This window comes from Microcaecilia unicolor, chromosome 11 (genome assembly GCF_901765095.1).
Source record: "Microcaecilia unicolor chromosome 11, aMicUni1.1, whole genome shotgun sequence".
Taxonomy (NCBI): Eukaryota; Metazoa; Chordata; class Amphibia; order Gymnophiona; family Siphonopidae; genus Microcaecilia; species Microcaecilia unicolor.
In genome coordinates this window covers 30,383,780-30,409,469 of record NC_044041.1, presented here as the reverse complement: position 1 = coordinate 30,409,469, position 25,690 = coordinate 30,383,780, and the positions used below count along the sequence as shown (strand labels likewise).

The 25,690-nt window shown below is 43.7% G+C and overlaps 1 protein-coding gene across 1 annotated transcript in view; it reads left to right on the top strand.

The window, feature by feature from the left end:
- The window catches only part of WSCD2 (WSC domain containing 2), a 363,115-nt gene that overhangs the window by 218,856 nt on the left and 118,569 nt on the right, over positions 1 to 25,690 (top strand). The window contains exon 5 of the mRNA XM_030219890.1: positions 8,410 to 8,531. Within this exon, the coding sequence (XP_030075750.1) occupies positions 8,410 to 8,531 (122 nt within the window). The remainder of the gene's footprint in view (positions 1 to 8,409; positions 8,532 to 25,690) is intronic.

Below are 25,690 nucleotides of genomic sequence, written 5' to 3'. Positions count from 1 at the left end.
CCTTTATTTATTGGGATTTTTTTTTTTATTTAAATTTTTTTAATGTCATTACAAGCAAATCAAGAAAGACATTAAACACCAAAAAAAAAAAATTCTACTCAATACATGTCAAGGTCTCTAGCCCACATCATGGGACTATCTAGACCTATCAGTACTAGAGACAAATTAACAAAGGTATAATATCAATTCAGTTACCAAGTCTAAATGAACTAAATTCTCAAACTGCAAACTATATCGAGGAAATAATTTTACCAGGAAGGCCTCAAGCTGTGGAGGGTCCAAAAACACATATCTATTACCCTCATATACTATTAAACATTTACAGAGAAGGGAGAAGGAAGTCCTTATCCCCAAATCCTTTGTTCTATTTCCTTCTCTACTGAGTTGGTCTAGAAACATCAGGAAACGTTAAAACTGTTGTTGGGATTTATTAACCAGCCTTAGGTAGAGATTCACCCAAGGTGATATACAGCAGGTACAGCAAAGCAGCAGAAATGGCCAAACATATGTATAAATACAGTCAATGAGATAAAGTTGGAGATGGCAAATTGAAGCCTAGTATTAGGACTAACATAAAACAGTATCAGAAATATAAACGTAACAGCACTGTAAAATAATCATATAACAGAAATATGATAAATAGCAGCAGAATATGAATGATATAAATATGCAGCATGGAAAAACATTCAGATAACATAGATTATGATGCTAATGCTGTTCATACAATACAATGAACCATCTTAATAGATAGACAAGGGGACAAGTGCAGTTGAGACATATAGACAGGACAAACTGAAGACGAAGTATATGCACAGTTGAATAAAACATGAGGAGCTGGTCTAAGACACAGAGTTTGCAGTAAGCTACCCCAGAGGAATAGCTCAAGACTGGAATGGGGTATCTTTATTTTAATGAAGATATCCTTGCATGTGTAAACAGAAAACAGTCTTTAGATGCACAGCAGGGGTTTATGCTAATAGCAAATCAATATGCTGAAAGGAAAAGACCTACTAGTAGCATTGTGTTTGTGCCTTCCTAATTCCAAATCAGGTTGATGGTTCTCAGTATTTCAGTGTAAGGTGGCCATTTTAAACGTAACATCCCCCACTTGGGAGCTGTGGCTACTTTAGTGACAGGCTGCCAAGTATTTCTGTCAGAACCTCCATGGATCCAGAAATTTAATTTTTTTTTAAACCCTGCTGTTTTTGTTTGTTAAATTCATAAGTTCATCTGAGCAAGCAGCAAAAGGCAGAATCAAAATGGAAAAGGAAGGTAACTGAGAATAACAAGATGGAAGAGATTCTTGGATGAGAAACTTAGGGAGGGGGAATTCTATATATGGGTGCTGAAAATACCTGTGCTTAGTGCTATTCTATAAACCTCACCTTGAGTTAGCTGCAATTTATAGAATATGCGTAGCCACCGTCCCTGTGACTAAAATTAGGTGTGGCCATTTACACCAACTAAAACCTGGTGTAAATGTCCACACCTAACGTAGGCGTAGATCGGGCATATTCTGTAACACTGCGTAATTTTTAGGAACGCCCATGGCCCACGTATTCCCCTCCCATGGCCATGCCCCCTTTTGAGATCCATTTTTTTAGAATTTATGTGCACCACGTTACAAAGTACACTTAGAAAGTTGCGCACATAAATTCTAATTAGTGCTGATAGTTGCTTGTTATTGGCGCCAGTTTACTTGTTAATCAATTAATTTGTGTGCACAATTTGACTGCACTTTCAAATTTGCGATAGCAACTTTAGTCACCATATATAAAATTCCCCCCTTACCCCTGGATTCTGTATATCGCACCTAGCATTCTACACCAAAATCCAAGCATATTCTAAAACAACATGTTTAACTTCATTGGCTTAATAAGTTAATCAGTGTTGATAACAGCACTTAAGCAATAAATGATCTCTAATTGGCAATAATTAGAATTTATGTGCACAACTCGCTAAGCGTATTCTGTAATAAACACCTAAATTCTTACGTGTGCAGTTCAACAGGGGCATGGCTACGGCCAGGAAAATGGTCATTTCGTTGGTGTTCCAAAATTTACATGTGTAGTTAGGCCCAGTGCGTGTTAATCTACGCACAGGTTTTTACGCCACATTTTCATTGGTGTAAATGGAGATGCATAGTTTTATTTATTTATTTATTTGTTGCATTTGTATCCCACATTTCCCCACCTATTTGCAGGCTCAATGTGGCTTACATTATGCCGTATTGACAATCACCATTTCCGGAACTGAGAAATACAAAGTGATGTTGCATTAAAGTTCATAGAAGCTAGAGTAAAGTGAGTTAGACAGTCAAATATAGAAAGTTCATTTCCGGCATGGGAAATGGAGTGGTAATGCATAACGCGTAGCGCATGTTCGAGTAAATGAGGTAGTCAGGTGTAGGGAGTTCGGCTTTGTTTAGTTTTATTAGAGTTTTGTTGTTTAGTATTTAGGATGGATCATTGTGGTATGCCTTTTCGAACAAGTTGATTTTCAGTAATTTTCGGAAGGTTGTTCGGTCATGTATTGTTTTTATGACCCTTGGTAGTTCATTCCATAGTTGCGTGCTTATGTTGCGTGCTATGTTTCATAGCTGCATGCTTATTTTAGGCACTGGGATATCAGCTAAGCGTATTCTATATACCACACCTAAATCTAGGGACTGCTTATAGAATACGCTAACTCAGAAATGTACCGTGCAGATTTTTTAGGCACCTTGTATAGAATCTGGCCCTTAGTGTGTAAAGAATCGTGAAAAGTTTAAATATATGATGGCTGGGAAGTTGATACAATAAATATAATTGATGTTAGTGAGTTCATCTCATATACTATTGTGTGCCCTTAAATTTTTGCAAAATAAGGAGGGCAATTTTCAAACATATTTACATATATTACATGTATTTATTTATTTGGATTTTGCTCAGCCTTCAAATCAAGCACTCGGTACGTACTCAGCTATACCTTTACATTTACAATAATACAAATACAGAGGAGTCAATTTTTGATAGAAAGTGGAGATTTGGATCTGGGTGAGCCTGAGTCTGCTGCTGATTCCACTCTGCAGAATCTGTACTGCAATATCACCGACTTGCTCGACATTTTGCATCTGTACTTCCCGAATCAAGCCAGATAGATGCCACAGCAACCTAAGCCAAAGCCCACACCAGAGGCAATTCCCTTGCAGGAAGTTTCAATCCCATCACCACCTCCTTTGTGCATCCAAGCTGTGGTACCACCACCTCCAGTTTCCCTCGTAGGTGTCATACTTCGCAAGGAACCAACTGCAGCTGACCTTACTGCCCTCGAAGACATCAAGGAACCAGACCCAAGCAAAACTGAATTCTACCCTGTTGATCAGTGTAGCTCTGAGCATTTGTCTGAGACCATCACCCAGTGGTCCAACAACGTTGAGGACACTGACGAAGGAAGCGTCGCTGGAAGCATTGCCTCAGCAGAAGTCACGGTGGTACATCAGTACACCCTCTTCTTTTGCTTCCCATCAGTTCGGTTGTTTGTGGTTGGACTTGTGTGTTTCATCATATTTTGCATAGGTTTGGTGTTGTTTTTTTACTGCACTGTTTACTTTCACCACCAACAGAACCTTAAGTTTTGCTGACTATCTGCCCACACCCAGTGCCTCTCCAACTGGTTAACTTTACCTTATCCGTTGGAAACGTTACTGTACCAGCTCCCACTCCAGCAGCCTCCACAGTGACCCAAGTTAACTCCACACCACGCCACCCACCTGAAGACACACCCCTCCACAGGTCTGTAGGGTTTAGTACCATCTTCACCAGTAACACCACCCCGTTAGCAGACACACCTACCGCGACTGAATTTCCAGCTGGAAATCCTACATTGCCAGTTGAAAATTCTGAGACTACTCCTATCCTTATTGATTCTCCTACCCTGCATCCTACAAGTGCTCCCAATATTAGTGATAGCTCAGACCCTATTGTCCCCATTTTTGAAACCACTTTTGGGGATAATATTACCTTGTCTGAACTTCAACCCACCCCTCCTAATTATCCTCTGGTGCCTGATAGTGACACTCCTCCTTCCACGAATATTACCCTGACCACCCAGTATACCGAAGTCCCAACTACCAGTTCACATAGACGCCCCACAAGACCATCTCGCCACTTCATCGCCAACAACACTGCCCCAGATGGGTCAATCACCAGAGCTTTGAAAGGCCTTACCTCGCTCTCAGAGGAATTGGCTGAAAACTCAGGTGTTGATACATCCTGGACTGGCTGGATGGATAAAGCTTTCGGTAAATGGAAGACATTTATCATTTCTGCAGCCACCACCATTATCATAGTGGTTGCTATTTTCGTATTGGTAGGATGCTGCATAATCCCATGTGCTAGAGGCTTAGTAGAACGCTTAATTGAAACTGCCATAACCAAGAAAGCAGCAATATGTCCTGTACGAAAATCTCCTTCCCAACACCACAGGAGACAATACATTGGACTATCTCCCCATGAGATGGACCAATCGCTATGCAAATGCTAGAGAAGCTGCAGAGGTACCTGCAACTATATAGTGGATCCAGAGCACACAGGGATGCAAAGTAATGACATAATGCTTTATACAATGATGTGATCAATAATCAGTATAACTATGTAATCAATGCAAACGTATAATCAGCATATAATCAGTATATAACCGAGGAATTAATTAGCTTGATGATTGTTAGCTATATATATATATATATACATACATACATACGTAAGAGTATGATTAAACCTGCATATTAATAGGTTGAAAGATATTACCTTTGTAATCATAGGTTGTTGCTTAATCGCAGATATGGGTTAGCCCCAAGAGGGGTTAGAATAAGACAGAGATGGTATCTATGTTGTGATCAGGATTCCAAAATCTTTGCCATACCAGCTTACAATCAGACTCTCTAAATAGATAGCTTTATAGGATACCTTCTGGAATGGATGGTACCATGATAGCTAACCCTAGTGTCACCCTATGAGATAGGGTGAAGAGGGGAATGTTAATATGTGTCCCAACTTGAAACCCACCCACTGGAATAGTGGCGGGCCGAGTTCTATAGCCTAAGCTGCTGAAAAGCACTGACTAGGCCTGAAAATCTGATGATGGCCTTGTAGCTGAGCGCCTGCGGAAGCAGGACCGCTTGGTAAGCCTTATTAGAATCTAGTGTGACATTCAAAAGCAGTGTAAGGGCCAAGATGGAGGAATTAATGGCAAAAATTGTAAGAAGTTTGGTTCATAAAATGGAGTCTGCTGTTGTAAAGATGGCATCCAGGATCATGAGATATGAATACTATTCTCTCTATATTAGGAAAGGTGTTTACAGTTCAGGAAATGGCAGTTATTAAGAAATATCATAAAGGAGGGGGGAAGGAGGGAGAAGGTGAGCACCTGATCTGCGGTTAAGTATGATTCACAGATGAAAGAAAAATTGAGTCCCCATTGAATTGAATGGACAGCAGATACTATTTAAGATTTGCAAATCTGGGTGTGAATTGGAATTTTCCCCAACTCTACCCAGAGGGCAGAACTACGGTCGGTCGACCTGAGAATCTGACTGATGAGTGTGCCAGATTGAAGTTCCAATTGGTGAGAATAAAGATTATCTTTATCACTAGCTTTTCTAGTCTATGCCTCAATTTCTTGATTGTCTATCTGTTTCTTGGAACACTCTTACACAAATAGTGTTCACATAAGGAAGGTATCTTTCACCCCTTAGTACATTATCCAGCTTATAATCGAAATAGAAAAACGCCTATATTGTGACCCAAATCGGGAGATAGACGTTTATCTCACAAAAACGAATAAAGTGGTATAATCGAAAGCCGAATTTGGACGTTTTCAACTGCATTCCGTCGCGGATGCGGACAGAGCTGATGGGGGCGTGTCGAAGGCGTGGTGAAGGCGGATCTGGGGAGTGGTTATCGGGCGATCAGAGATGGGCGCCTTTCGCCGATAATGGAAAAAAAATATGCGTTTTTAGCGAGAATTTAGGGCACTTTTCCTGGACCCTGTTTTTCCACGAATAAGGCCTCAAAAAGTGCCCTAAATGACCACTGGAGGGAATCGGGGATGACCTCCCCTGACTCCCCCAGTGGTCACAAACCCCCTCCCACCACAAAATATGCCGTTTCACAACTTTTTATTTTCACCCTCAAATGTCATACTCACCTCCCTGGTAGCAGTATGCAGGTCACTGGAGCAGTTATTAGGGGGTGCAGTGGACTTCAGGCAGGTGGATCCAGGCTTCCCCCCCCCCCCCCACCTGTTACACTTGTGCTGGTAAATGGGAGCCATCCAAACCGCCCCCCAAACCCACTGTACCCACATGTAGGTGCCCCCCTTCACCCCTTAGGGCTATAGTAATGGTGTAGACTCGTGGGCAGTGGGTTTTGAGGGGGATTTGGGGGGCTCAACACCTAAGGGAAGGGTGCTATGCACCTGGGAGCTATTTTACCTTGTTTTTTTTGTTTTTGTAAAAGTGCCCCCTAGGGTGCCCGGTTGGTGTCCTGGCATGTGAGGGGGACCAGTGCACTACGACTCCTGGCCCCTCCCACGAACAAATGCCTTGGATTTATTCGTTTTTGAGCTGGGCGCTTTCGGTTTCCATTATCGCTGAAAAACAAAAACGCCCAGCTCAAAAAAAGATAAACATCCATGTTTTTCGAAAATACGGTTCGGTCCACCCCTTCACAGACCCGTTCTCGGAGATAAACGCCCATGGAGATAGATGTTTTCCTTCTATTATGCCCCTCCACGTGGGAGAATAGATGGCCAAAGATCCACCTAGACACCAGAAATCAGAAAGCCGAGGTCCTGGGTCTTAGATTTAAAATGAGCCTTCTGACACCCCCTCTACACCTCCGTGTCAAAATGAGGTCCTCTGAAACCCACCCTTCATCCCCGTGGGCAGGGGTTCCCCGGAGGTCTAGAGTGGGGTGATTAAAAACACAGACAATGTGGAACTTTGTGCGCTAAGCAGAGAAATGGGTACGCAAGATTATAGAACTAGTAAAAGAGGCCCGTTTTCAACAGAAAGGAAACGGGCGCTAGCAAAGCTCCAGGGCCCCCTCCTCCTCCCCCACCCTCTGTCATCTGAGGACCCCCACCTCCCCCTCCCCCTCTCATCTCAGGACCCCCCCTCTATCCGCGCTCCCCCTCTCCTCCGATTTCCGCCGCCCAGCGCCTCCCTCCCTCTGTCTCTGTGGCCTCCGAGTGCAAGGAGGACGTGTGCGGGTGCCCCAGCCCTTCGTACCTGGCAGCTGCTGTTTAAAAAGTTTTACCTCCTGCTCGGCCAGCAACACTGAAGTCCAGCAAGTACAGGCGCCGCTTCAGACAGGCTGTGGTTCGCTGTTCCTCTGGTCCCGCCCTCATTTCCTGTTTGCGTAAGGGCGGGACCACAGGAACTGCAGAAACAGAAGCAAAACCACAGCCTGTCTGAAGCGGCGTCTGTACTTGCTGGACTTCAGTGTTGCCGGCCGAGCAGGAGGTAAAACTTTTTAAACAGCAGATGCCACGTACCAAGGGCTGGGGAACCCGCACACGTCCTCTTTGCACTCGGAGGCCACAAAGACAGAGGGAGGGAGGCGCTGGGCTGGCAGAAATGGGAGGAGAGGGGGCGCGGAAATCGGAGGGGGGGGGGCGTGGAAGTCGAACGGCAGTGGGGCCATCATGGCCCGTGGAAGGAGGGAGGGAGGGAGATTGGGGATCATGGAACTCAGGGAGGCGTTTGGTTACTCACCTCCGGTGGCTGCTGCTGGGTTCCCTTCCCTCTCACTTCCCATTGGTCCGCCCTGTGACTTCATCCCCAGGGTGGACCAATAGGAACTGTGTTATGAACCCAGGCAGCCAGACAGATGTGCAGAGGTCCAAATTATTATATAGGATTAGAAGGCAAATGTGCTCATCTAAGAGCCCTTTTACTAAGCTGCGTCAGTCGCTCAGGCGACCTGCAATAGTGCCAAATGTGTGCATGATAACTGTACACTGAAAGATTTTTTTGCAGGGGGAATATGTCTGGGGGGTGGAGAGCGGTTGCTCCTGCACTAATCAGATAGCGTAGCTACATTTACTGTGCGCTAACTGGTTACTGCAGGAATATTTTCTGAGTCTTTATTACCTACAAAACAGGTTGTGGTAAGTGCACAGACACTAATTTTTTTTTTTTTTAATCCTTGTGTGCTAATGGCATACTAAGGCTTCTTTATACCACAGCTTAATAAAAATGACCCTCTAATTAGCTGAGCATTGGGCTTACATGTTTATAAGATGCTGTCATCTGATATTTTTTTTATTTTATGTGGGTATCACTTATGGCTTTCTTTCAGGCATTAAAGGTTGCAGATGCCATGTTTGTTACAGTCTCTTCCTGATCGCTGCCTCTTTCTGTTCCAGATGGCAGCGCAATATTCCGAGGCTGCTTCCACAGGCCAGAAAACGTTTCCTTAGCTTTGCCGGTTCGGAGCGTCATGTTGAATATGTCTGTGGACAAATGTGTGGACCTCTGCACCGAGAAGGTAAATATTACAGTGACAGAATTAACTCCTTTAGCATTTGTAGTAAAACATAAGATGATGGAACAACTGATTCATCATCTGTCCAAAACTGAAGAAGAAAAAAAAAAAAGCGTTGCTTAGTATCACTGAGGCCATCTGCTCAGCTCCTGCGTTTCCATAACTTTTTTTTTTTTTTTTTTTACATTTTTATATATCTTTGGGAGTCTCATGCTGCTTTATGTAACCATGTGGCATCTCAGACATGGAAGCTGTATTATCACAGCTTTGGTTCACAGTATCCCTCAGTTAAATTCCATGTTAAAACACTGTTTCCATAAGTAACCATTGAATATAGAGTTATCTAGTTTTAATTAATTTTTTTTTTTTTTAATTTTTGTTACATTTGTACCCTGTGCTTTCCCACTCATGGCAGGCTCAATGCGGCTTACATATTGTATACAGGTACTTATTTGTACCTGGGGCAATGGAGGGTTAAGTGACTTGCCCAGAGTCACAAGGAGCTGCCTGTGCCTGAGGTGGGAATCGAACTCAGTTCCCCAGGACCAAAGTCCACCAACCTAACCACTAGGCCACTCCTCCACTGTTGCTACTATTTGAAATTCTACATGGAATGTTGCTATTCCACTAGCAACATTCCATGTAGAAGTCGGCCCTTACAGATCACCAATGTGGCCGCGCAGGCTTCTGCTTCTGTGAGTCTGACGTCCTGCACGTACGTGCAGGACGTCAGACTCACAGAAATGGAAGCCTGCGCAGCCTTCTACATGGAATGTTGCTAGTGGAATAGCAGCATTCCATGTAGAATCTCCAATAGTAGCAACATTCCATGTAGAATCTCCAATAGTATCTATTTTATTTTTGTTACATTTGTACCCCGCGCTTTCCCACTCATGGCAGGCTCAATGTGGCTTACATGGGGCAATGGAGGGTTAAGTGACTTTAAGTGACTTGCCCAGAGTCACAAGGAGCTGCCCGTGCCTGAAGTGGGACTCGAACTCAGTTCCAAAGTCCACCACCCTAACCACTAGTGCATTCTTAAATTGCTCAGCAGTGGATGTAAACATTAACATTCTATTTAAGGTGTAATGTTACTGTTAATGATCCTCAGTGATGAGATAATTGGTCCCTTGCCACAATGTAAAACACCGGAGGAATGCTTAAGCCTTTATGAAAGCTATTATTTTATTTATTTATTCATTTCTGGCGCTTGATATACCGCAACTGATCTATTAGCCAACTTTGCGGTTTACAGACTAGGAGGAGGAGCCCAAAGGATTCAATAAAAGGTGGGTTTTGAGGAGTGCTTTGAATTTGGGGTATGAGGGTTCCAAACGGAGGTGAGGTGGTGGCATGTTCCTGAAAAATAATCTTCAAAGCTTAGCTAACAGCTGAACATTTCATAACTTCAGCATGTCACATCATGGAGTGGAGGAGTGGCCTAGTGGTTAGGGTGGTGGACTTTGGTCCTGGGGAACTGAGGAACTGAGTTCAATTCCCACTTCAGGCACAAGGCAGCTCCTTGTGACTCTGGGCAAGTCACTTAACTCTCCATTGCCCCATGTAAGATGCATTGAGCCTGCCATGAGTGGGAAAGCGCAGGGTACAAACGTAACAAAAATAAATACAACACAGCTAAGTAATGTCACTTATTCATATCAGTTTTGTTCTTCAGTGTGTTTTTGGAAGTCTGGAAGCTTTTTAGCTGCTTCTTCACTGTGTTGGTTCATACAGTGGGTTTGATGCTTCTTAAAACTTCTTGGATGATTTGTCTGAAAACCACAAGGATCGTGTTTAAGCAGACCTTTAGGATGAGCAGAAAGGTGGAGTTTAAAAATGTTTTCCAAACCAAAATTCTTTCCACGTTCATTACATTGATATGGGCTGGGGATATTATGTTTGTTAAGTAAATGAGGCATAACAGCACCTTTCTTCATAGGATGAATTTACAAATGGTGCTCCTTGCTGCACAGTGTATAGATATGTTCTTCTATACAAATTACGGCTGTGCATACGTTAAAATGCATTTGGTTCATTAGCATACCTTTAAAATTTTACTACTTAACAAAATCAATTTAATGCACATTTACTTATAAATCAATGCACATCCAAGTTGATTTGCAAGTATTTTTTTTGTTTGTTTGTTTTTTGTTAAACCAATGTTTGACATGAACCAAATAAATCAAATCAAGCAAATTACTGGAAACAAACCAAAATTGTTCTGCTTGTGTTCATCCTGCAGATCTGACTTTGCACCAGATTTCAAATTGCTAAAGGTGCAAAGCACATATGTGTACTTTTGCACTGTACTGGTAAGCTGTACTGCAGAGAAGCAATCAAGGACAGGCTGGTTACAACCAGCACACACACACACAGACCACAAACAAAAGGAGAGCAAGCAAAACTCCTCCAAATCCACCCTGTACCACGAGCACAGACAGAGTAAGAGAATCAGAACTCAGCTGACAGGAATTAACGCTAGAGCGTCCACAGTAGGGAGTGGTAAGTTTAAATAAGGTCTGAGGTCTGCTGCTTCAGATGTCAGCTCAATCCCTGACAGACCATCCAGAAGCGAGTCCCAGTCATTCCCCTGCCTGTCTCAGTACAATCATAACAGTCCTTAGTGGAGCGAATGATCTGGTGCAGGAGGTAATGGTGCTGGGGCCTCTTGATAACAGTGATCATAACATGATCGGATTTGATATAAGCTCTGGAGTAAGTACACACAGGAAGTCCAATACGTTAGCATTTAACTTTCAAAAAGGAGACTATGATAAAATGAGAAGAACAGAGAGAAAAAAACCTTAGAGGACCAGCTGCGAAGGTCAAAAATTTACATCAGGCATGGATGCTGTTCAAAAATACCATTCTGAAAACCTAGGCCAAATATATTCCATGTATTAAAAAAGGATGAAGACCAAACGACATCCAGCATGGTTAAAAAGTGAGCTGAAGGAAGCTATTAGAGCTAAAATAAAATCCTTCAGAACATGGAAGAAGGATCTGACTGAAAATAATAAGAAACTGCACAAAGAATGGCAAGTCAAATGCAGAGTCTGATAAGGCAAAGAGAGACTGAAAAGAAGATTGCGTGGGAGGCAAAAGTGCATAGTAAAAACTTTTTTAGATATATTAAAAACAAGAAGCCGGCAAAAGAATCGGTTGGACCACTAGATGACCAAGGGGTAAAAGGGGCACTCAGGGAAGATAAGGCCATAGTGGAGAGATTAAATGAATTCTTTGCTTTGGTCTTCACTGAGGAAGATGTGGGAGAGATACCGGTGCCAGAAATGGTATTCAATGCTGACGAGTCAGAGAAACTGAATCAAACCTCTGTAAACCAGGAACATGTAATAGGGCAATTTTACAAACTGAAGAGTAGCAAATCACCAAGACCAGATGGTATACATCCCAGAATATTGACAGAATTGAAAAATGAACTTTCAGAACTATTGTTAGTAATATGTAACCTATCTTTAAAATCAAGCATAGTACTGGAAGATTGGAAGGTGGCCAATGTAATCCCAGTTTTTAAAAAGGGTTCGATCAGGGAAATTTGCAAACTGGTAAGCCTGACGTCGGTGCCAGGCAAAATGGTAGAGGCTATTATAAAGAACAAAATTACACAGCGTATTCAAAAGCATGGATTAATGAGACAAAGCCAACATGGATTTATTAAAATGAAGAGACTAAGGGTATAGCTAAAAGAACTCCAGGAAAAAATCTGCCCATCGATCTGCCCAAAGTCAGAGGGGTACATAAGTACATAAGTAATGCCATACTGGGAAAAGACCAAGGGTCCATCGAGCCCAGCATCTTGTCCATGACAGCGGCCAATCCAGGCCAAGGGCACCTGACAAGCTTCCCAAAAGTACAAACATTCTATACATGTTATTCCTGGGATTTTGGATTTTTCCAAGTCCGTTTAGTAGCGGTTTATGGACTTGTCCTTTAGGAAACCGTCCAACCCCTTTTTAAACTCTGCTAAGCTAACCGCCTTCACCACATTTTCCGGCAATGAATTCCAGAGTTTAATTACATGTTGGGTGAAGAAAAATTTTCTCCGATTTGTTTTAAATTTACTACACTGTAGAAGCAGGAATCCTTTAATAAGGATACAGAGATCATAGAGCTTTGACCGGCACAGTTAAGTACATAAGTATTGCCATACTGGGACAGACCAAAGGTCCATCAAGCCCAACATCCTGTTTCCAACAGTGGCCAATCCAGGTCACAAATACCTGGTAAGATTCCAGTTAGAGGGAGCCTGTCTCTACAATCAAGACCTCACCTGGGATTTGGGTGAGACATAGCAGAAGCGTCAGAGACTGAAAGAAGGGAAGGAAGCTCTTCAAGTGCAGCTGGAAAAAGTGCAGGACTTGAGACAGGGTCAATGTACCAAGTGGATAGAGAAATGAGGGATCAAGGAAAGCTGTGTACAGCAGATGGAAGAGATTCAGAGTATGGACTCTAAGTGCCAGAGCTTTGAATCTAAAGAGAGAGATCTACGGTACAAGCTAGAAGAGTTACAGTCCTAGGAAATTGTGTTGATCCACTGGCTGGAGCAACTGAACCAGGAGAGAGACTGGTTTCAGGCCCAGAATAGTTGGTTAAAGGCTCAGTTGAAAGTTAAAACACAGGACTTGGCAAGAGAGAAAGAGAAGTTAATAGAAGCCCTTGAACGAAAGTAACAGGAAGTCATCCACATGAGGGAGCAGATGACCCCGAAGGAGTCTTCCATGGAAAGGCTGCAGAGACAGGGAGATGACTACTCCATGGGTTAAAAGAAGCAAGAGAGCATGCACGGATTTCAGAGGTGCAGTATGAGAATGACTCAACTGAGCTTAGGCAGTCACATGACCAGCTCAAGCAGCAGAACCTCCTAATAGAAAAGCTACAGATGGAAAATGAAAAGATCAAAGGGAGCTACCAGGCACTCAATGAAGAGATTGTGAAAGAAAGATAAGAGAATTGATTCAGAGACTAGAGTCCCACACCAAAGAGATGATTCCAGTCTCTGAACAAATAACTCTGTTAAAAACTTCCCCTTCAGGAGGAATGGAAGGGGGCAATTAATTCAGAACATGGCCCTGCACATAGGTCAGGTCGTTCATCGTTCATTCTTCAAACTTTTGCCTAATCAGGTCTATACAATTGTTACTTCAACTTTCAACCCTGAACGTTCTCATCCACTTGTAATTTCACAGCTAGATGTCTGCAATTCATTGTATAGAGGCATCAGAACCAAGGAACTCAGAAGACTCCAACTAATTCAGAACACGGCCCTGAAACTCATTAACAACATACGATCACATCACCCCCCTCCCCACACACACACACATGAAAGCCCATTGGCTACCTGTCCCATATAGAATCACCTACAAATTGCTCTTGTCAGTCTTTAAAACATGACTCTCAGAAGAACGTTTATATCTTTCTTGGCAGCTGATCCCATATGTTCATCCCCAACCATAAAGAGAAATTTCACGAACACCCAAGAGACTCCATTTTCTTTTTGCAAGGGCCCTCACTATGTACCTCGCTGCCCTCTCACCTCCTTCTTGAACTTCTCTCACTGAATTCGAAGCTGATCTAAAAAGCTGGTCTTAAAAGGTTTCTATTCCAATTTGCTTTTTCATGAGCTTTCTCCTTCACAGACTGGTCCTGATCGTGATACCTGGGAGACACCAGTGCTACCCCTCCCCCTCCGTCTTTTCTGTCTGAAATTGTAGTTCTACCCTATGTCCCTACACTGTCATGTTTTGTCTAAACCACTCTTCCCATTTTCTTTTAGCCTGTTGTAAACCGCCTAGATATCACATCCGTAGAGCGAGACAGAAAGTATGAAATAAATTTGAAGTTTGAAGAACGTGCCGACAGTGATGCGTAAAGAACCAGAGACTTTACTAGTGCCAAACTAAAGCCTGTGAAGTAACAGGGGTGCCATAACAATAAAGTATTTTCCTTTTACTTGCAAACCATGCATGAATGACTGTGTTTGTGGCAAATCCAAGCCACACCCTCAATCATGTTACCATTTTTAATAATGTGCAGATATAACAGTGCCAGTAACGCACTGGACTGCCATTGTCCTAGGCTACTTGATATTTACTCAGGAGCCATGGCAGTAATTTTTGGTTATAGTTTTGGACATGCAATATAAACACATTGCAAAGAACATGACTGCAATTCTGTTAGATAAGATTCGTTAAAATCAACGAAGCACTGTTTTGATCTGATATAACTCTATAAATATACTGGCACGTTTCCCACAACAGCACAGAAGGAAAACTATTTTTGGAGCACTCGGTTGGTGGCTAAAACAAAAACCGTCAGGATAAAAATCTGAATGAATATGGATCATTTCGTTGCTTGTGATCTTTTGGTTACCTTTTAACTCTAAGCCTGCTTGCCATGATGAGCCTCAATTTATATTGTCTTGACTCATTGGACTCTGTTGTAGTGCCCTACTTCTATAAAAAGGGGAGGCTTGAGAGGATCATATGTGAGTGATATCAAGTTAGGGGGAGGTGCAGCCCATTTTCAATAGCAGGGCAGGATTACAAAAGAAGGGACTCAGGGGTCCTTTTATTAAGCCGCGTAAGCGTCTACACGCATTGAATGTGCGCCAAAATGGAGTTACCGCCCAACTACCACGTGGCTCTTGCAGTAATTTAATTTTTGGCGCATGTCCGATATGCAAGTCTGAACAATATTTTCTATTTTCGGGCGCGCATAACGGACGTGCACCAAGTGGCATTTGGCGTGCATAGGTCATTACCACCTGGTTACCTCGTGAGTCAATGGCTAGCGATAATGTCTCAGACCCAAAATGGACGCGCGGCAATTTTCATTTTGCCGCATGTCCATTTTCAGCAAAAAATTTTAAAAGGCCTTTTGTACAGGCGCGCTAAAAAATGGATCGGCGCGTGCCCAAAACCCACAGTTAACACTACAGCAAGCCATTTTTCAATGCGCCTTTGTAAAGGGACCCCTCAGTGATTCTTGGCATGCCATTACCAGAGGAAGAATTGTAGACCAGAAGACAGATCAGCAATTCCCAAAAGCACGGAGGCAGGCAGCAGACCTGGGCTCCATAGGAGGGAAAGAAAGGAGCCTCTACCTTCCACCTGGAGAGGAGAAGATGCCTTTCCAGTTTGCCTTTTTTTTAAGGAGGGACTCGAGAGAAATCTCCATGGAGCAGTGTCCAGGAGGGTGAGGATCCATCCCTTCATCAGAGAATTAAGGAATCTGGCCCTGAAATGTTTTTCACAAAAAAGATATTGACGTGACTTTGTATTTGGACTGTCTTCAATGTTCCTGTGACCGAGAGAGACATCTGCAATAGAATGCTAAGCCTTTTTGAGGGGATTTCTCTTGTTTAATTTTTGCTGGTATTTCATTTTTTTGTACTTGTTGCCTAAGATCTTTGTAAAATACTGATGGTTTGACTTTTTGAAGAGACCTATACTTTTTAGTAACATAACATAACGTGGTATATGTGTACCACTAATACCATAAAGTTCAAAGTGGTTTACTTAGTTTAAAGAAACCAAGATATTCTCCTGGGAGTTACAGTTAATAGAATACAACCATCTGGTAAATAAGAATCTAAGAGAATAATAATTAAGTAAAATAGATAACAAACATATAAACAAATTGTCACAAATAATAATAATATTCTTTAACTAGTTAGACTAAAAGACTTGAAAAAGATTTCCTAAATAAAGTTTTCAAATCTTTTTTTAAAAGTCAAATAAGAATGTAAAGATTTAAAAAATCCACATTTATCACTGATGCACCCTGATGGGGAAACATGTTGGGTATGATGTGAAGCATAGATTTTATTAAAATCAAACATACACAAATGACAAGTGACCGACTCATCCGCAAATGCGCAGTAGAGACCGAACGTTGAGAGTGCAGAAGTCCAAGCCCCACCTCCACCAGCAGTACAGCCCAATAGGGAGGAGGGCTTGGACATGGGCGTGGAAATCGGAGGAGGAGGGAGCAGGGAGGGAAGGAGGGGGCGGAACTGAGGGAAACAGATGCAGCGATGGAGAAGAAATGACGATACGACAGGAGGAATCACGGGAGGTAATGAAAGAAGCTGAAGGAGGACACGACGACGGCGGAAAGAGGGGGGGGTGACGTCGGGGGGGGGGGTCAAAGGTGGTGGCGGAGGGGACGGCAGGGCAGAGGAGGTCACAATCACGGTACACTTAGGAGATGGGTGGACTTGGATGGGAGCCCGAGGATGGGAGGGTAGGGGAGAGAACAGTTGATGGACACGGGTGGATGGAGCGGATGGGAGGAGGAAGAGGAGGGTTGCTGGACATGGGGGGAGGCCATAGGAAAACAAAAAACTCGCCCGTTGTTAACGAGCTTAACGGCTAGTATATTTTCTAAAACACAGAGGTCCATTTGTCTTCTGTTTTCTTGGCAAATTGTGTGCACGTTATTTCTTTAATTTTCCACTCTTATCTCTTTACTTTGCTATTGTTTTTTGACTCGTCAGTATCATTTTTCTACCTTTGATCAAGCAACAGAATTCTGTCCTGTTAGAACAGTGCAAAGGAGTGAGTGATCCATTAGGCCTGAGGCCTCCCAGCTATTGCTAATCTTATTCTAAAAACCTGTTTCCAGTCAGTGCAGTCGAGGGTTTATGCTGCAGTCTTTAAATGGGAACCTACCTCTTCCTCTACAGGTAGAATAGCTGAAGGTGAACCCCTATGTAAAAAAAAAATCTTGGCGCTTCTTTGTTGGTGATCCTTATCAGAACCACGCCATTCAAGCCTCACGGCAAAATCTAAAGGAAAAACGTGTTATAGCTGGATGTCCTCTTAGGTTTCCATCACGATTGTTGCAGCTGTCCGGGTCTTGTCGCCTCTGAGTAAGTGGAACTGACATTTCGGCCATTGTTTTGTGACTTTCTTCAGGGTGTTGGAAAACGATGGCTGAAGCATCAGTTGCACTTACTCGGATGCGGCAAGATCCAAGACAGCTGCAACAATGGATATAGATGGACATTACAGCTATACATTTAAAAACAACAAAAACCCAAGAAAACTGGGAATAAGACCCCCAACCCCCCCAGATGATGCAATGAAGGTAAAAACTGGGCACATTGATATTTTTGAAGAATGCAAGCCAGTCCTGCTGCATAATGATAGTCTGAACTCGGCCCATTGATTGAACAAACATGGCTCAAAGCAGCTTCTGTTGTATTTTGGTGCTCTGCAGATATCCATTTGCAGAAAGAAGATGCCAGTAATGCTTGAGGAAATGAGGAAAGAAATTTGCAATCCTGTTTGTTCCTGATTGTGTCAGCTGCTAAACTAGGAAAACACAGACCTGTCAGAACAAGCTTTATTTTTATTTTTAAAAGAAAACCCCATAAGCCTAGAATCATTGTATGTATGTAATGATAGGCTCCCTTACCTTGGCTTCAAAGCTGACTTTTTGCCACTCACATAAATGAATAAGCAGCCAGATATTGCTGAGTAACATTTAAATGCCCTACTTTCCCCCACCTTGGTTCAATAGGCACAGAGGATGCTTTGTTTTCCTTCCCTTGAGAGCCCCCTTCTCAGAGGTGTAAATAAAATCCTGTGTCCCTAGGCCCCTTGATTAACCCAGCATCACTGCAGCCCTTGATGTTAAATTGCCTGTCAGTCTCTGAATGTTCCCTCATAACTCTGTACTTTAAAATCTAAATGAGGTCACAGAGGATGCGTCTGTAGGCTTTTAGTAACAAATTCAGAAATGACTGGGCTGATCGTCCGAGTACAGCATCATAGTTCCTGTGTGTTATCCCTGGGTGAAACTCCCAACATGGGCTTATTCTGGGAGACTTAGGGGTAGAATCATCAACAAAACGTAGAAGAACCGAAAACGTAAAAGTCACGTAGTAAACTTACCGATTTATAAAAAAAACGATGCATGCTCTAAAAAAACCAACTTGCAAATGTTCGGCGCGGTTTTAAAAAGGTGGATGCTTGAAAGCATCGCTAATCTGGTGAAATCCCCGCTAGCGGTGTAGGAAACGCATGTGCACAATAGTCATTCGCTAAACACACGGTATCACTGTGGCTGTTGTATGCATGTCACACATCATGGACGTGCAACCGGGGCATGTAAGATACACGTCAGTCGGAAGCGGAGCTTATAGGAGTGACTTTTTGTTCACAATGGCTACTGGCATGTGATGTCTGCCTCGTTGCTTGGCTCCGAGCTCGATTTTCCGTTAGGTGCTTGCGTGTGTTCGTAGGTAAGTGAGACATTTCATGCAGAGAGATGAGCTTATGAATGGGTGATAAGTGTGCATTTTCCAGATGTTAACATCTCCTCCATTTTATTTTTCTGTGCCCCGACAGGAGGAGGATGAGGAAAGAGTGCTTGAAAGTGTGGGCCCTGATGGCAATGGTAAGTGGAAGCGTGCACCAAAATTCACAGACGACGAGCTTGAAGTTTTGGTGCATCGTATATGTGAAGAGTTTGGTCGGCTTTTTAAAACGTCCAGGCTCTCGCTTGGCCAAAAAAAAAGCAAATATGGAGGAAGATTGCGGAGGATGTGAGTGCTGTCGGTGTGCAGATGCGCACTGTGGAGCAGTGTAAGCATCGTTGGCAAGATTTCAGGGGTATCGTCAAAGCCAAGGCACAGAAGAAGTGGAAGCATGGAAAGGGTACAGGGGGTGGCCCTCGATGTGCCTTGGAGCCGACTCCCCTGGAGGAGGCTGTGTTGCCCACCCTTGGCCGTGAGCAGGTAGTCGGCCTGAGTGTTGGTGTCGACACGTCGGAGGAAGCCATCGGTGATATGGAAGGTGAGTTTGTTTAGCGTATTGCAGACAATGGGGTGGCGGTAAGAAGTTTGGTCTTGGGCGGGTTTGGGTCAAACTCGTTTGTGTTTGTAGGTGAACATCTGGAAGATGACACCAGATTGCCAGGTGCGACCCCAGGTCCCACAACTGAGGGGACAGAGAAGGTGGTGAGTAATGTGATGTGCTGGAAGGGACCAGTAGCAGTGGGCTCAGCAATCGTTTGTTAACCAGCTGGTCTCTTTTTTTTTTTTCTTTGGTAGGTGGCCATCCAGTTGCGGGCACTTCCACAGGGGTGCCAGAGCCTGCAGCACCATGTTGCAGCCAAGATGAACAAGAAGCACGTGAGTACTGAGGTGTCATTGTGTGTTGCGTGAAGTTACAATAGGACATTGGTGGTGTTTGTGTGTATGTATGTGTGTGTGTGTGTGTGTGTATAATTTGTAGCCTTTCTATTTTAAGATCTATGGTTACTAAAGCCTACACAGGGAGGAGAGGATGGGGAGCCCGAAGAAACCGTGACCCTTCAGCTCGTAGATGTCACCCCCCGCGATGTCGATGTCACCACCGTATCTTCTGCTGTTGAGTCGCGCAGTGACCATCCTCCTGCACCCCCTACAGAGGAATGGGAGGATCGGCGCCAGCTGTGGGAGATGCAGGCCAAGTGGAATGAGGGTATCAACACACTGCTTAAAGAAGTGGCTGGGCGTGTCCAGCATTCAACAGATGCCATATGTGAGCAGGTGCGCCTTGTGTCTGATGCGCAGTGCGAGCAGCTGAATTTGGTGGGCAATGCATTGATGCGTGAGTTGGAGAAGACCAACACCCATTTGAGCGACCTGTGTGAGAAACTGAAAAGGAATTCCCACGAACTACAGCGGCAAGCCGAAACGCATTTCGCTGAGCAACAGCAGATGAGGATGTACTTTCTGGATCTCCGGCAGGAGATCAGGGAACTGAGGCGTGAGGTACCGCGGGATGACCCCGCCGTCAGTTCCCGCACTGTAAATGGTATATTCTCCTTATCTGTTCCGTATATACATCTAAAAAAGGGATATTTTGTCATTTTATGTTCGTCTAATGCGTGTGTTCTTTCTTCCCCCTACTCTCGTATCCCAGCACTTCTCTCTGTAAGTATCTCCCGTGGCTACCATATAGTTTCCTAGCCACCAAACACACACATATTTCTGCACTTTTAACCTTTTTTTTATTTTTCTTACAGCCTGGACTACAAGCCAACCCACCTCTGTCCCTTCCTGGACTCCTGGCCCTGCTCTTCCAAGTAAGTATAGTATCTCAGGTGCTTATTGTGTTCAGACTTGTTTTTTCAATCCTCACAGGCAGGGACTGCAGCCTCCTCACTATCCCTCCAGATGTACTGAAACCTACCTCGCTTTTTTTTCTTACAACCTGGATGACAAGCCAACCCCCCCCCCCCCCCAGTCCCTTCATGGTCTCCCAGCCATGCTGTACCTTCCTGGACTCCCAGCCCTGCTCTTCCAAGTAAGTATAGTATCTCAGGTGCTTATTGTGTTCTGGCTTGTTTTATCAATCCTCACAGGCAGGGACTGCGGCCTCCTCACTATCCCTCCAGATGTACTGAAACCTACCTCGCTTTTTTTTTTCTTACAGCCTGGACGACAAGCCAACCCCCCCTACCGTCCCTTCATGGTCTCCCAGCCATGCTGTCCCTTCCTGGACTCCCAGCCCTGCTCTTCCAAGCAGTGCCGTAGCAAGGGTGCCTGACACCCGGGGCGGGTCGCCGCTGCGCACCCCCCCCCCCCCCCCACGGGTGCAGGGCCCGGCGCCCCCCCCGAAACGCACCCTACCTATCAGCGGGGGGGCAGGCGGGAGGGCCGATCCGCCCCCAGTGCACGTCACTGGGAGCTGCGTCGGCTCTGCTGCTTCCCTGCTTTCTCTGCCCCGGAACAGGAAGTAACCTGCTCCGGAGCAGAAAGAGCAGGGAACCAGCGAGCCGACACCCCCCCCCCCCCCCCAGCGCGTGCACCCGGGGCAGACCGCCCCACCGCCCCCCCCCCTTCCTACGCCACTGCTTCCAAGTAAGTAGTAATCTCAGGTGCTTATTGTGTTTAGACTTGTTTTTACTATCCTCACTGGCAGGGTGTGCAGCCTTCTCACTATCCCTCCAGATGTACTGAAACCTAGCATTTATTTTTCTTACAGCCCGGAGGACAAGCCAACACCCCCCCCCCTTCCCTTCCTGGTCTCCCGGCCCTGCTCTTCCGAGTAAATATCTGACGTGATTGTGTCCCAGCACCTCTCTCGATAGTTGATATTTTTTCCTGCACACTTTTGGCAATTTCACCCTTTCTTTTTAATCACAGGCAGGACCACAGGACACTCTCCTGTCCCTCTGCTGTGTTGCAGCCCCTCTCTCAATAGTAAGTATTGTTGGCAAATATACTTAAAAACCCGTTTAACTTATTTATTTATTTATTTGTTTGTTTGTTACATTTGTATCTCCTATTTTCCCTCCTATTTGCTGGGTTTGCGGTCTCCTCACTATCCCTCCCTTGTGTCACTAGTTCACTAGTAAGTGTACACTAGTAAAAGTTGTTTTTATTTTGTTTCCTCGCAGCCCCAGTTACCAGCTGTTGTATGACACTGCCCCCACCCCCCTAACAATATGCACTGATACATGCGTTCAGAATTCACAACAGCTTTTTTTTTTTCTGTTTTAAAGGCGCAGTGAAACAGCAAGATCCTGTGTGACGGTCCAAGTGGAACACCTTGAACAGCAAAGTTTGTCTTTTTATTAATGCATTTTTTTTTGTACATAATTGTACTCCTCAAAAGGGTTTCCTCACAAGTTTTTATTTGTGTGATATTAATAAATGAACATTTCAAGTATTCATACAGATGGTCTTGTCTTGTCTAATGAATTAAATATTCCTTAGCATCCCTCCGGACCGGACCAGGATTGGACTGTTGGGTTGTGCCCGCCTACCAGCAGGTGGAGACTGAGAAAAACCTCTGACTCTAGAGAGCCAATAGGAGCCCTGGCCATGTGACCTTAGCCTCAGTATTTTCTCAGTCTCTCAGCAGGTAGGAAGTGAGCCCATTAGTCTCTCTCTCTCTTTTTCTCTATAAGATATTACAGATATATTTATAATACTTCTTCTGTGCCTGGAATCGTAATTAGAGGCGTGACAGGGTTTCTTTTCTTTCTTTGACAGCCTCTGGGGTGTTAAACTCGGGTGTCTCGAGTCCACCCCCCTTCCTCCCCATCTCCCTGGCTTAGCAGGGAAGGGCCGTCCCTTTCTCTGGAAAGGTGTACCGTCTTTGGGAGAGGCAGCCACTTTTAATAGGCAGCTGTTTTTAAAGAATTAAATCAAGTAAAAGAAAATTAAAAAAATTAATTCAAATGAAAGGAATTTAAAGGAAGTAGTTTTTGCTTTCCCCAGTCTTATAACGAGCAGGTAGCTCTTCTGTCTTATTCTGTTTGAAGAGTCTTTATTTTCTTTTCTGGCGGAGCTATTTAAAAAAAAAAAAAAAAAAAAAAAGTGAAAAGTCAGCGTCTGTGACTTTAATCGGTGGTTTTTTGTTATCTTCATTATTTTTCCTCTGCTATCCGGCGTTGTTAGCGGCGGTAGTTGTAAAAAAAAAAAAAAAAAAGGAGAGGCGCGAACTGTTAAGCGCGTGCTCGCTCTTGGACAGGTCTGTATAGCTTGGGAGCTGTATTGACGGTTCCTGTCGGGCCAGAGGCTAAACCATGTTTTGTGCGGCATTGGAGGTTATCTGTTTTTCAGCGGCACGGATTTCCTGCTTCTTCGTCGGTGTGGTCAGTGGTTTTCTCCCCCGAACTTTATTCTTCTCATTTTGGCGCGCTTGGCCACCATTGTTTTGCCTTCAGCTGCAATTTCCCTTGATGCGGCAGCGTTTTTCTGCTTTTACTGTGTTTGGCTGTTTGTGCAATGGAAAGGAGATATTGTTTCTCCGGTAGTTGGGGCGATTGGTAGTATATTTTCCCCGCAATTAATTTTTACATGTATTTTTCAAGCTATTAAAAAAAAAAAAACAAAAACGAAATGTTACGATGCGAATGGCGCTCATTTTGTTTTTCCCTCTGTTTTTTCTCCGTCGGGGACTTTTTGGTTGCTAGCAATGTTGTGAATTAAAGTGCAGCGCAGTTGGCAATTTCTTTGTTCTTGGCAAGACTCTGATTCAAAGTGCAGCTCAGTCGGGAATTCTCTGTTTTAGACAATGGGGCGAATTAAATTATATCTCAGCTCCAAAATAACCAATTTCCTATTCCTTTCCCTTGTGTGTGATGTTTGGAGGAAAGGTCTGTGCTATTGTCTAGCGCAGTTTTTATGGAGGTCCAGTGTGTGTCACTCTGTGTCTTTCTCATTTCCTGGTGAATAGGACTACATTGTCTAATAGTCAATTGATTAGTACTTTACAAATCTGGCCATAATATCTTAGCTCCTTTCAAGCATTTCCCTTCATGGCTATGATGTTATACAGTGTTTTAAGATCTTAACAAACGTTCTCTAGAGCGTAGGCTATATGGTTCAGATGCCATGTGCAATGAAATACATTGTCTGATACTCAATTGTTGCGTACTTTGCAATTCTGGACATAAGGTCTTACTTCCTTTCAGCAATTTTCTTTCATGGCTATGCGTTCTCTTTGGCATAGCAGATGACAGCTGCATAGGCTACATGGTTCAGATGGTTCTCATATTCTAGGAGACTCAGTCCTGTCTACCGAGCACCCAGTTTTCTCAGATGCTTTAGAAGGCATGTTTTATTCACATCTTCTCTACTTTCCAACTGTCTTGGAGTTTCTCATGTGTTATCTTAGTTTTCTTCTAGGACTTACAAGATATATGTCCACTTAGGGAGTAAAGTTATCAGGTCAATTTGCATTTTCTCCCACTTAAGGATATTGGGAGGTCCTCACGCCATCTACTTGTATTTTTGTTTCCTCTATTCAGCCTGGGCACATGGTAAACATTCTGGTTTTGTCCAGTATGACCATCCATAACATCTGCTATCCCTTTCTCTTTCTTACAGATTTTAGGGTCTTGTTTCAAGCTTTCTTGACGTCAGGTACAGTCTTGTCTCCTGTGGCACAAATTCACCACCTTTTCCGTAATAGGTATTTTCCAAGTCTATTCCTTTTCATTTTCATTTTATTCTTCCTCTCTCCAGAGTTTTTATCTCTTGGAAGGAGATTCACTCATTTTCTGTGCATTTTTTGCCATAAGGGCATAAGTGTTGCCATAATGGGAAAGGCCAAGAGTCCCCATCCTGTTTTCAGATGGGGTCAATCCAGATTGCAAATACCACATTCATATCTCGTGAGTGTGCGTCTGTTCATCTCTGTACATCTCAGTGAGGAAGGAGGCATGACATGATACGAGGTTTGGGGAGATCCGGTAAAATTAAAGGCCAGTGTGTCTCAGTCCATGCTCAACATATGGTGATCCTTTCATTTTCATTCTATATGTCCTCATTCCAGACCTTCCTTTCATTTGGAAGGGGATTCTTTCACTTCCTGTGCATTTTTGCTATTAGTATATGAGTATGGTCATACGGGGAAAGTCTAAGAGTCCATTAAGCCCAGCATCCTGTTCTCAGTTGTGGTCAATACAGGTTGCAAGTACCACATTCATTTCTTATGGATGTGGGTCGGTACATCTTAGTACATCTCAGTATAGGAGGAGTAATGTCCGTGATACGAGGATGATAAGGTCCTCATTACCAGTTTTCTTGCCCTGCTCTTCGGTCTCGCGTCGGCTCCGCGCACTTTTTTCTTAAGTTATGGTCGTAGTAGCAGCGGCGCTGATGAAACTACGTCTCGTCGTTTCATCCTTTCCATAGATGTCTGGTTCATTGCAGACAGTCTTATTGGCAGAGTTGTCAGGTCAAGCAACGGGTGGTGCATTTCGGGCACACCCTAGGTTATGGGGTGCATGTAGCCAGGTCTCTCATTTGAGATCTCTTTTGAGCTCTCGTGTGATCTCATTAGATTTCATAGCATGTTTCTATTTTTTCTCTCATTGTTTAGTCAAGTTGGCGCAGACTGTTTTTGTCTTCTCTACAAGCGTCCCACTTTCTGTTTTCTCTGGATGTTCTTGGGCCTTCGGCCATTACCTTGCTCTATTTTGCAGAGTAAAATTTTACTTTCTAGCTCCCAAGAAGGAATTTTTTCTTCATTCGCTTTGGAGTCTCGGTAGTCTTTTTTGGGCAGCTTTTCACTCTGTCAATTTCGTGACCATTGAAGAAAAAAAAAAAAAAAAAAAAGAGTTCTCAGTGGATAGTACCTTAAGGGGAGGTCCCAGTTCTACAACTATTTCTTTTCGCTCTGACCTTCCAT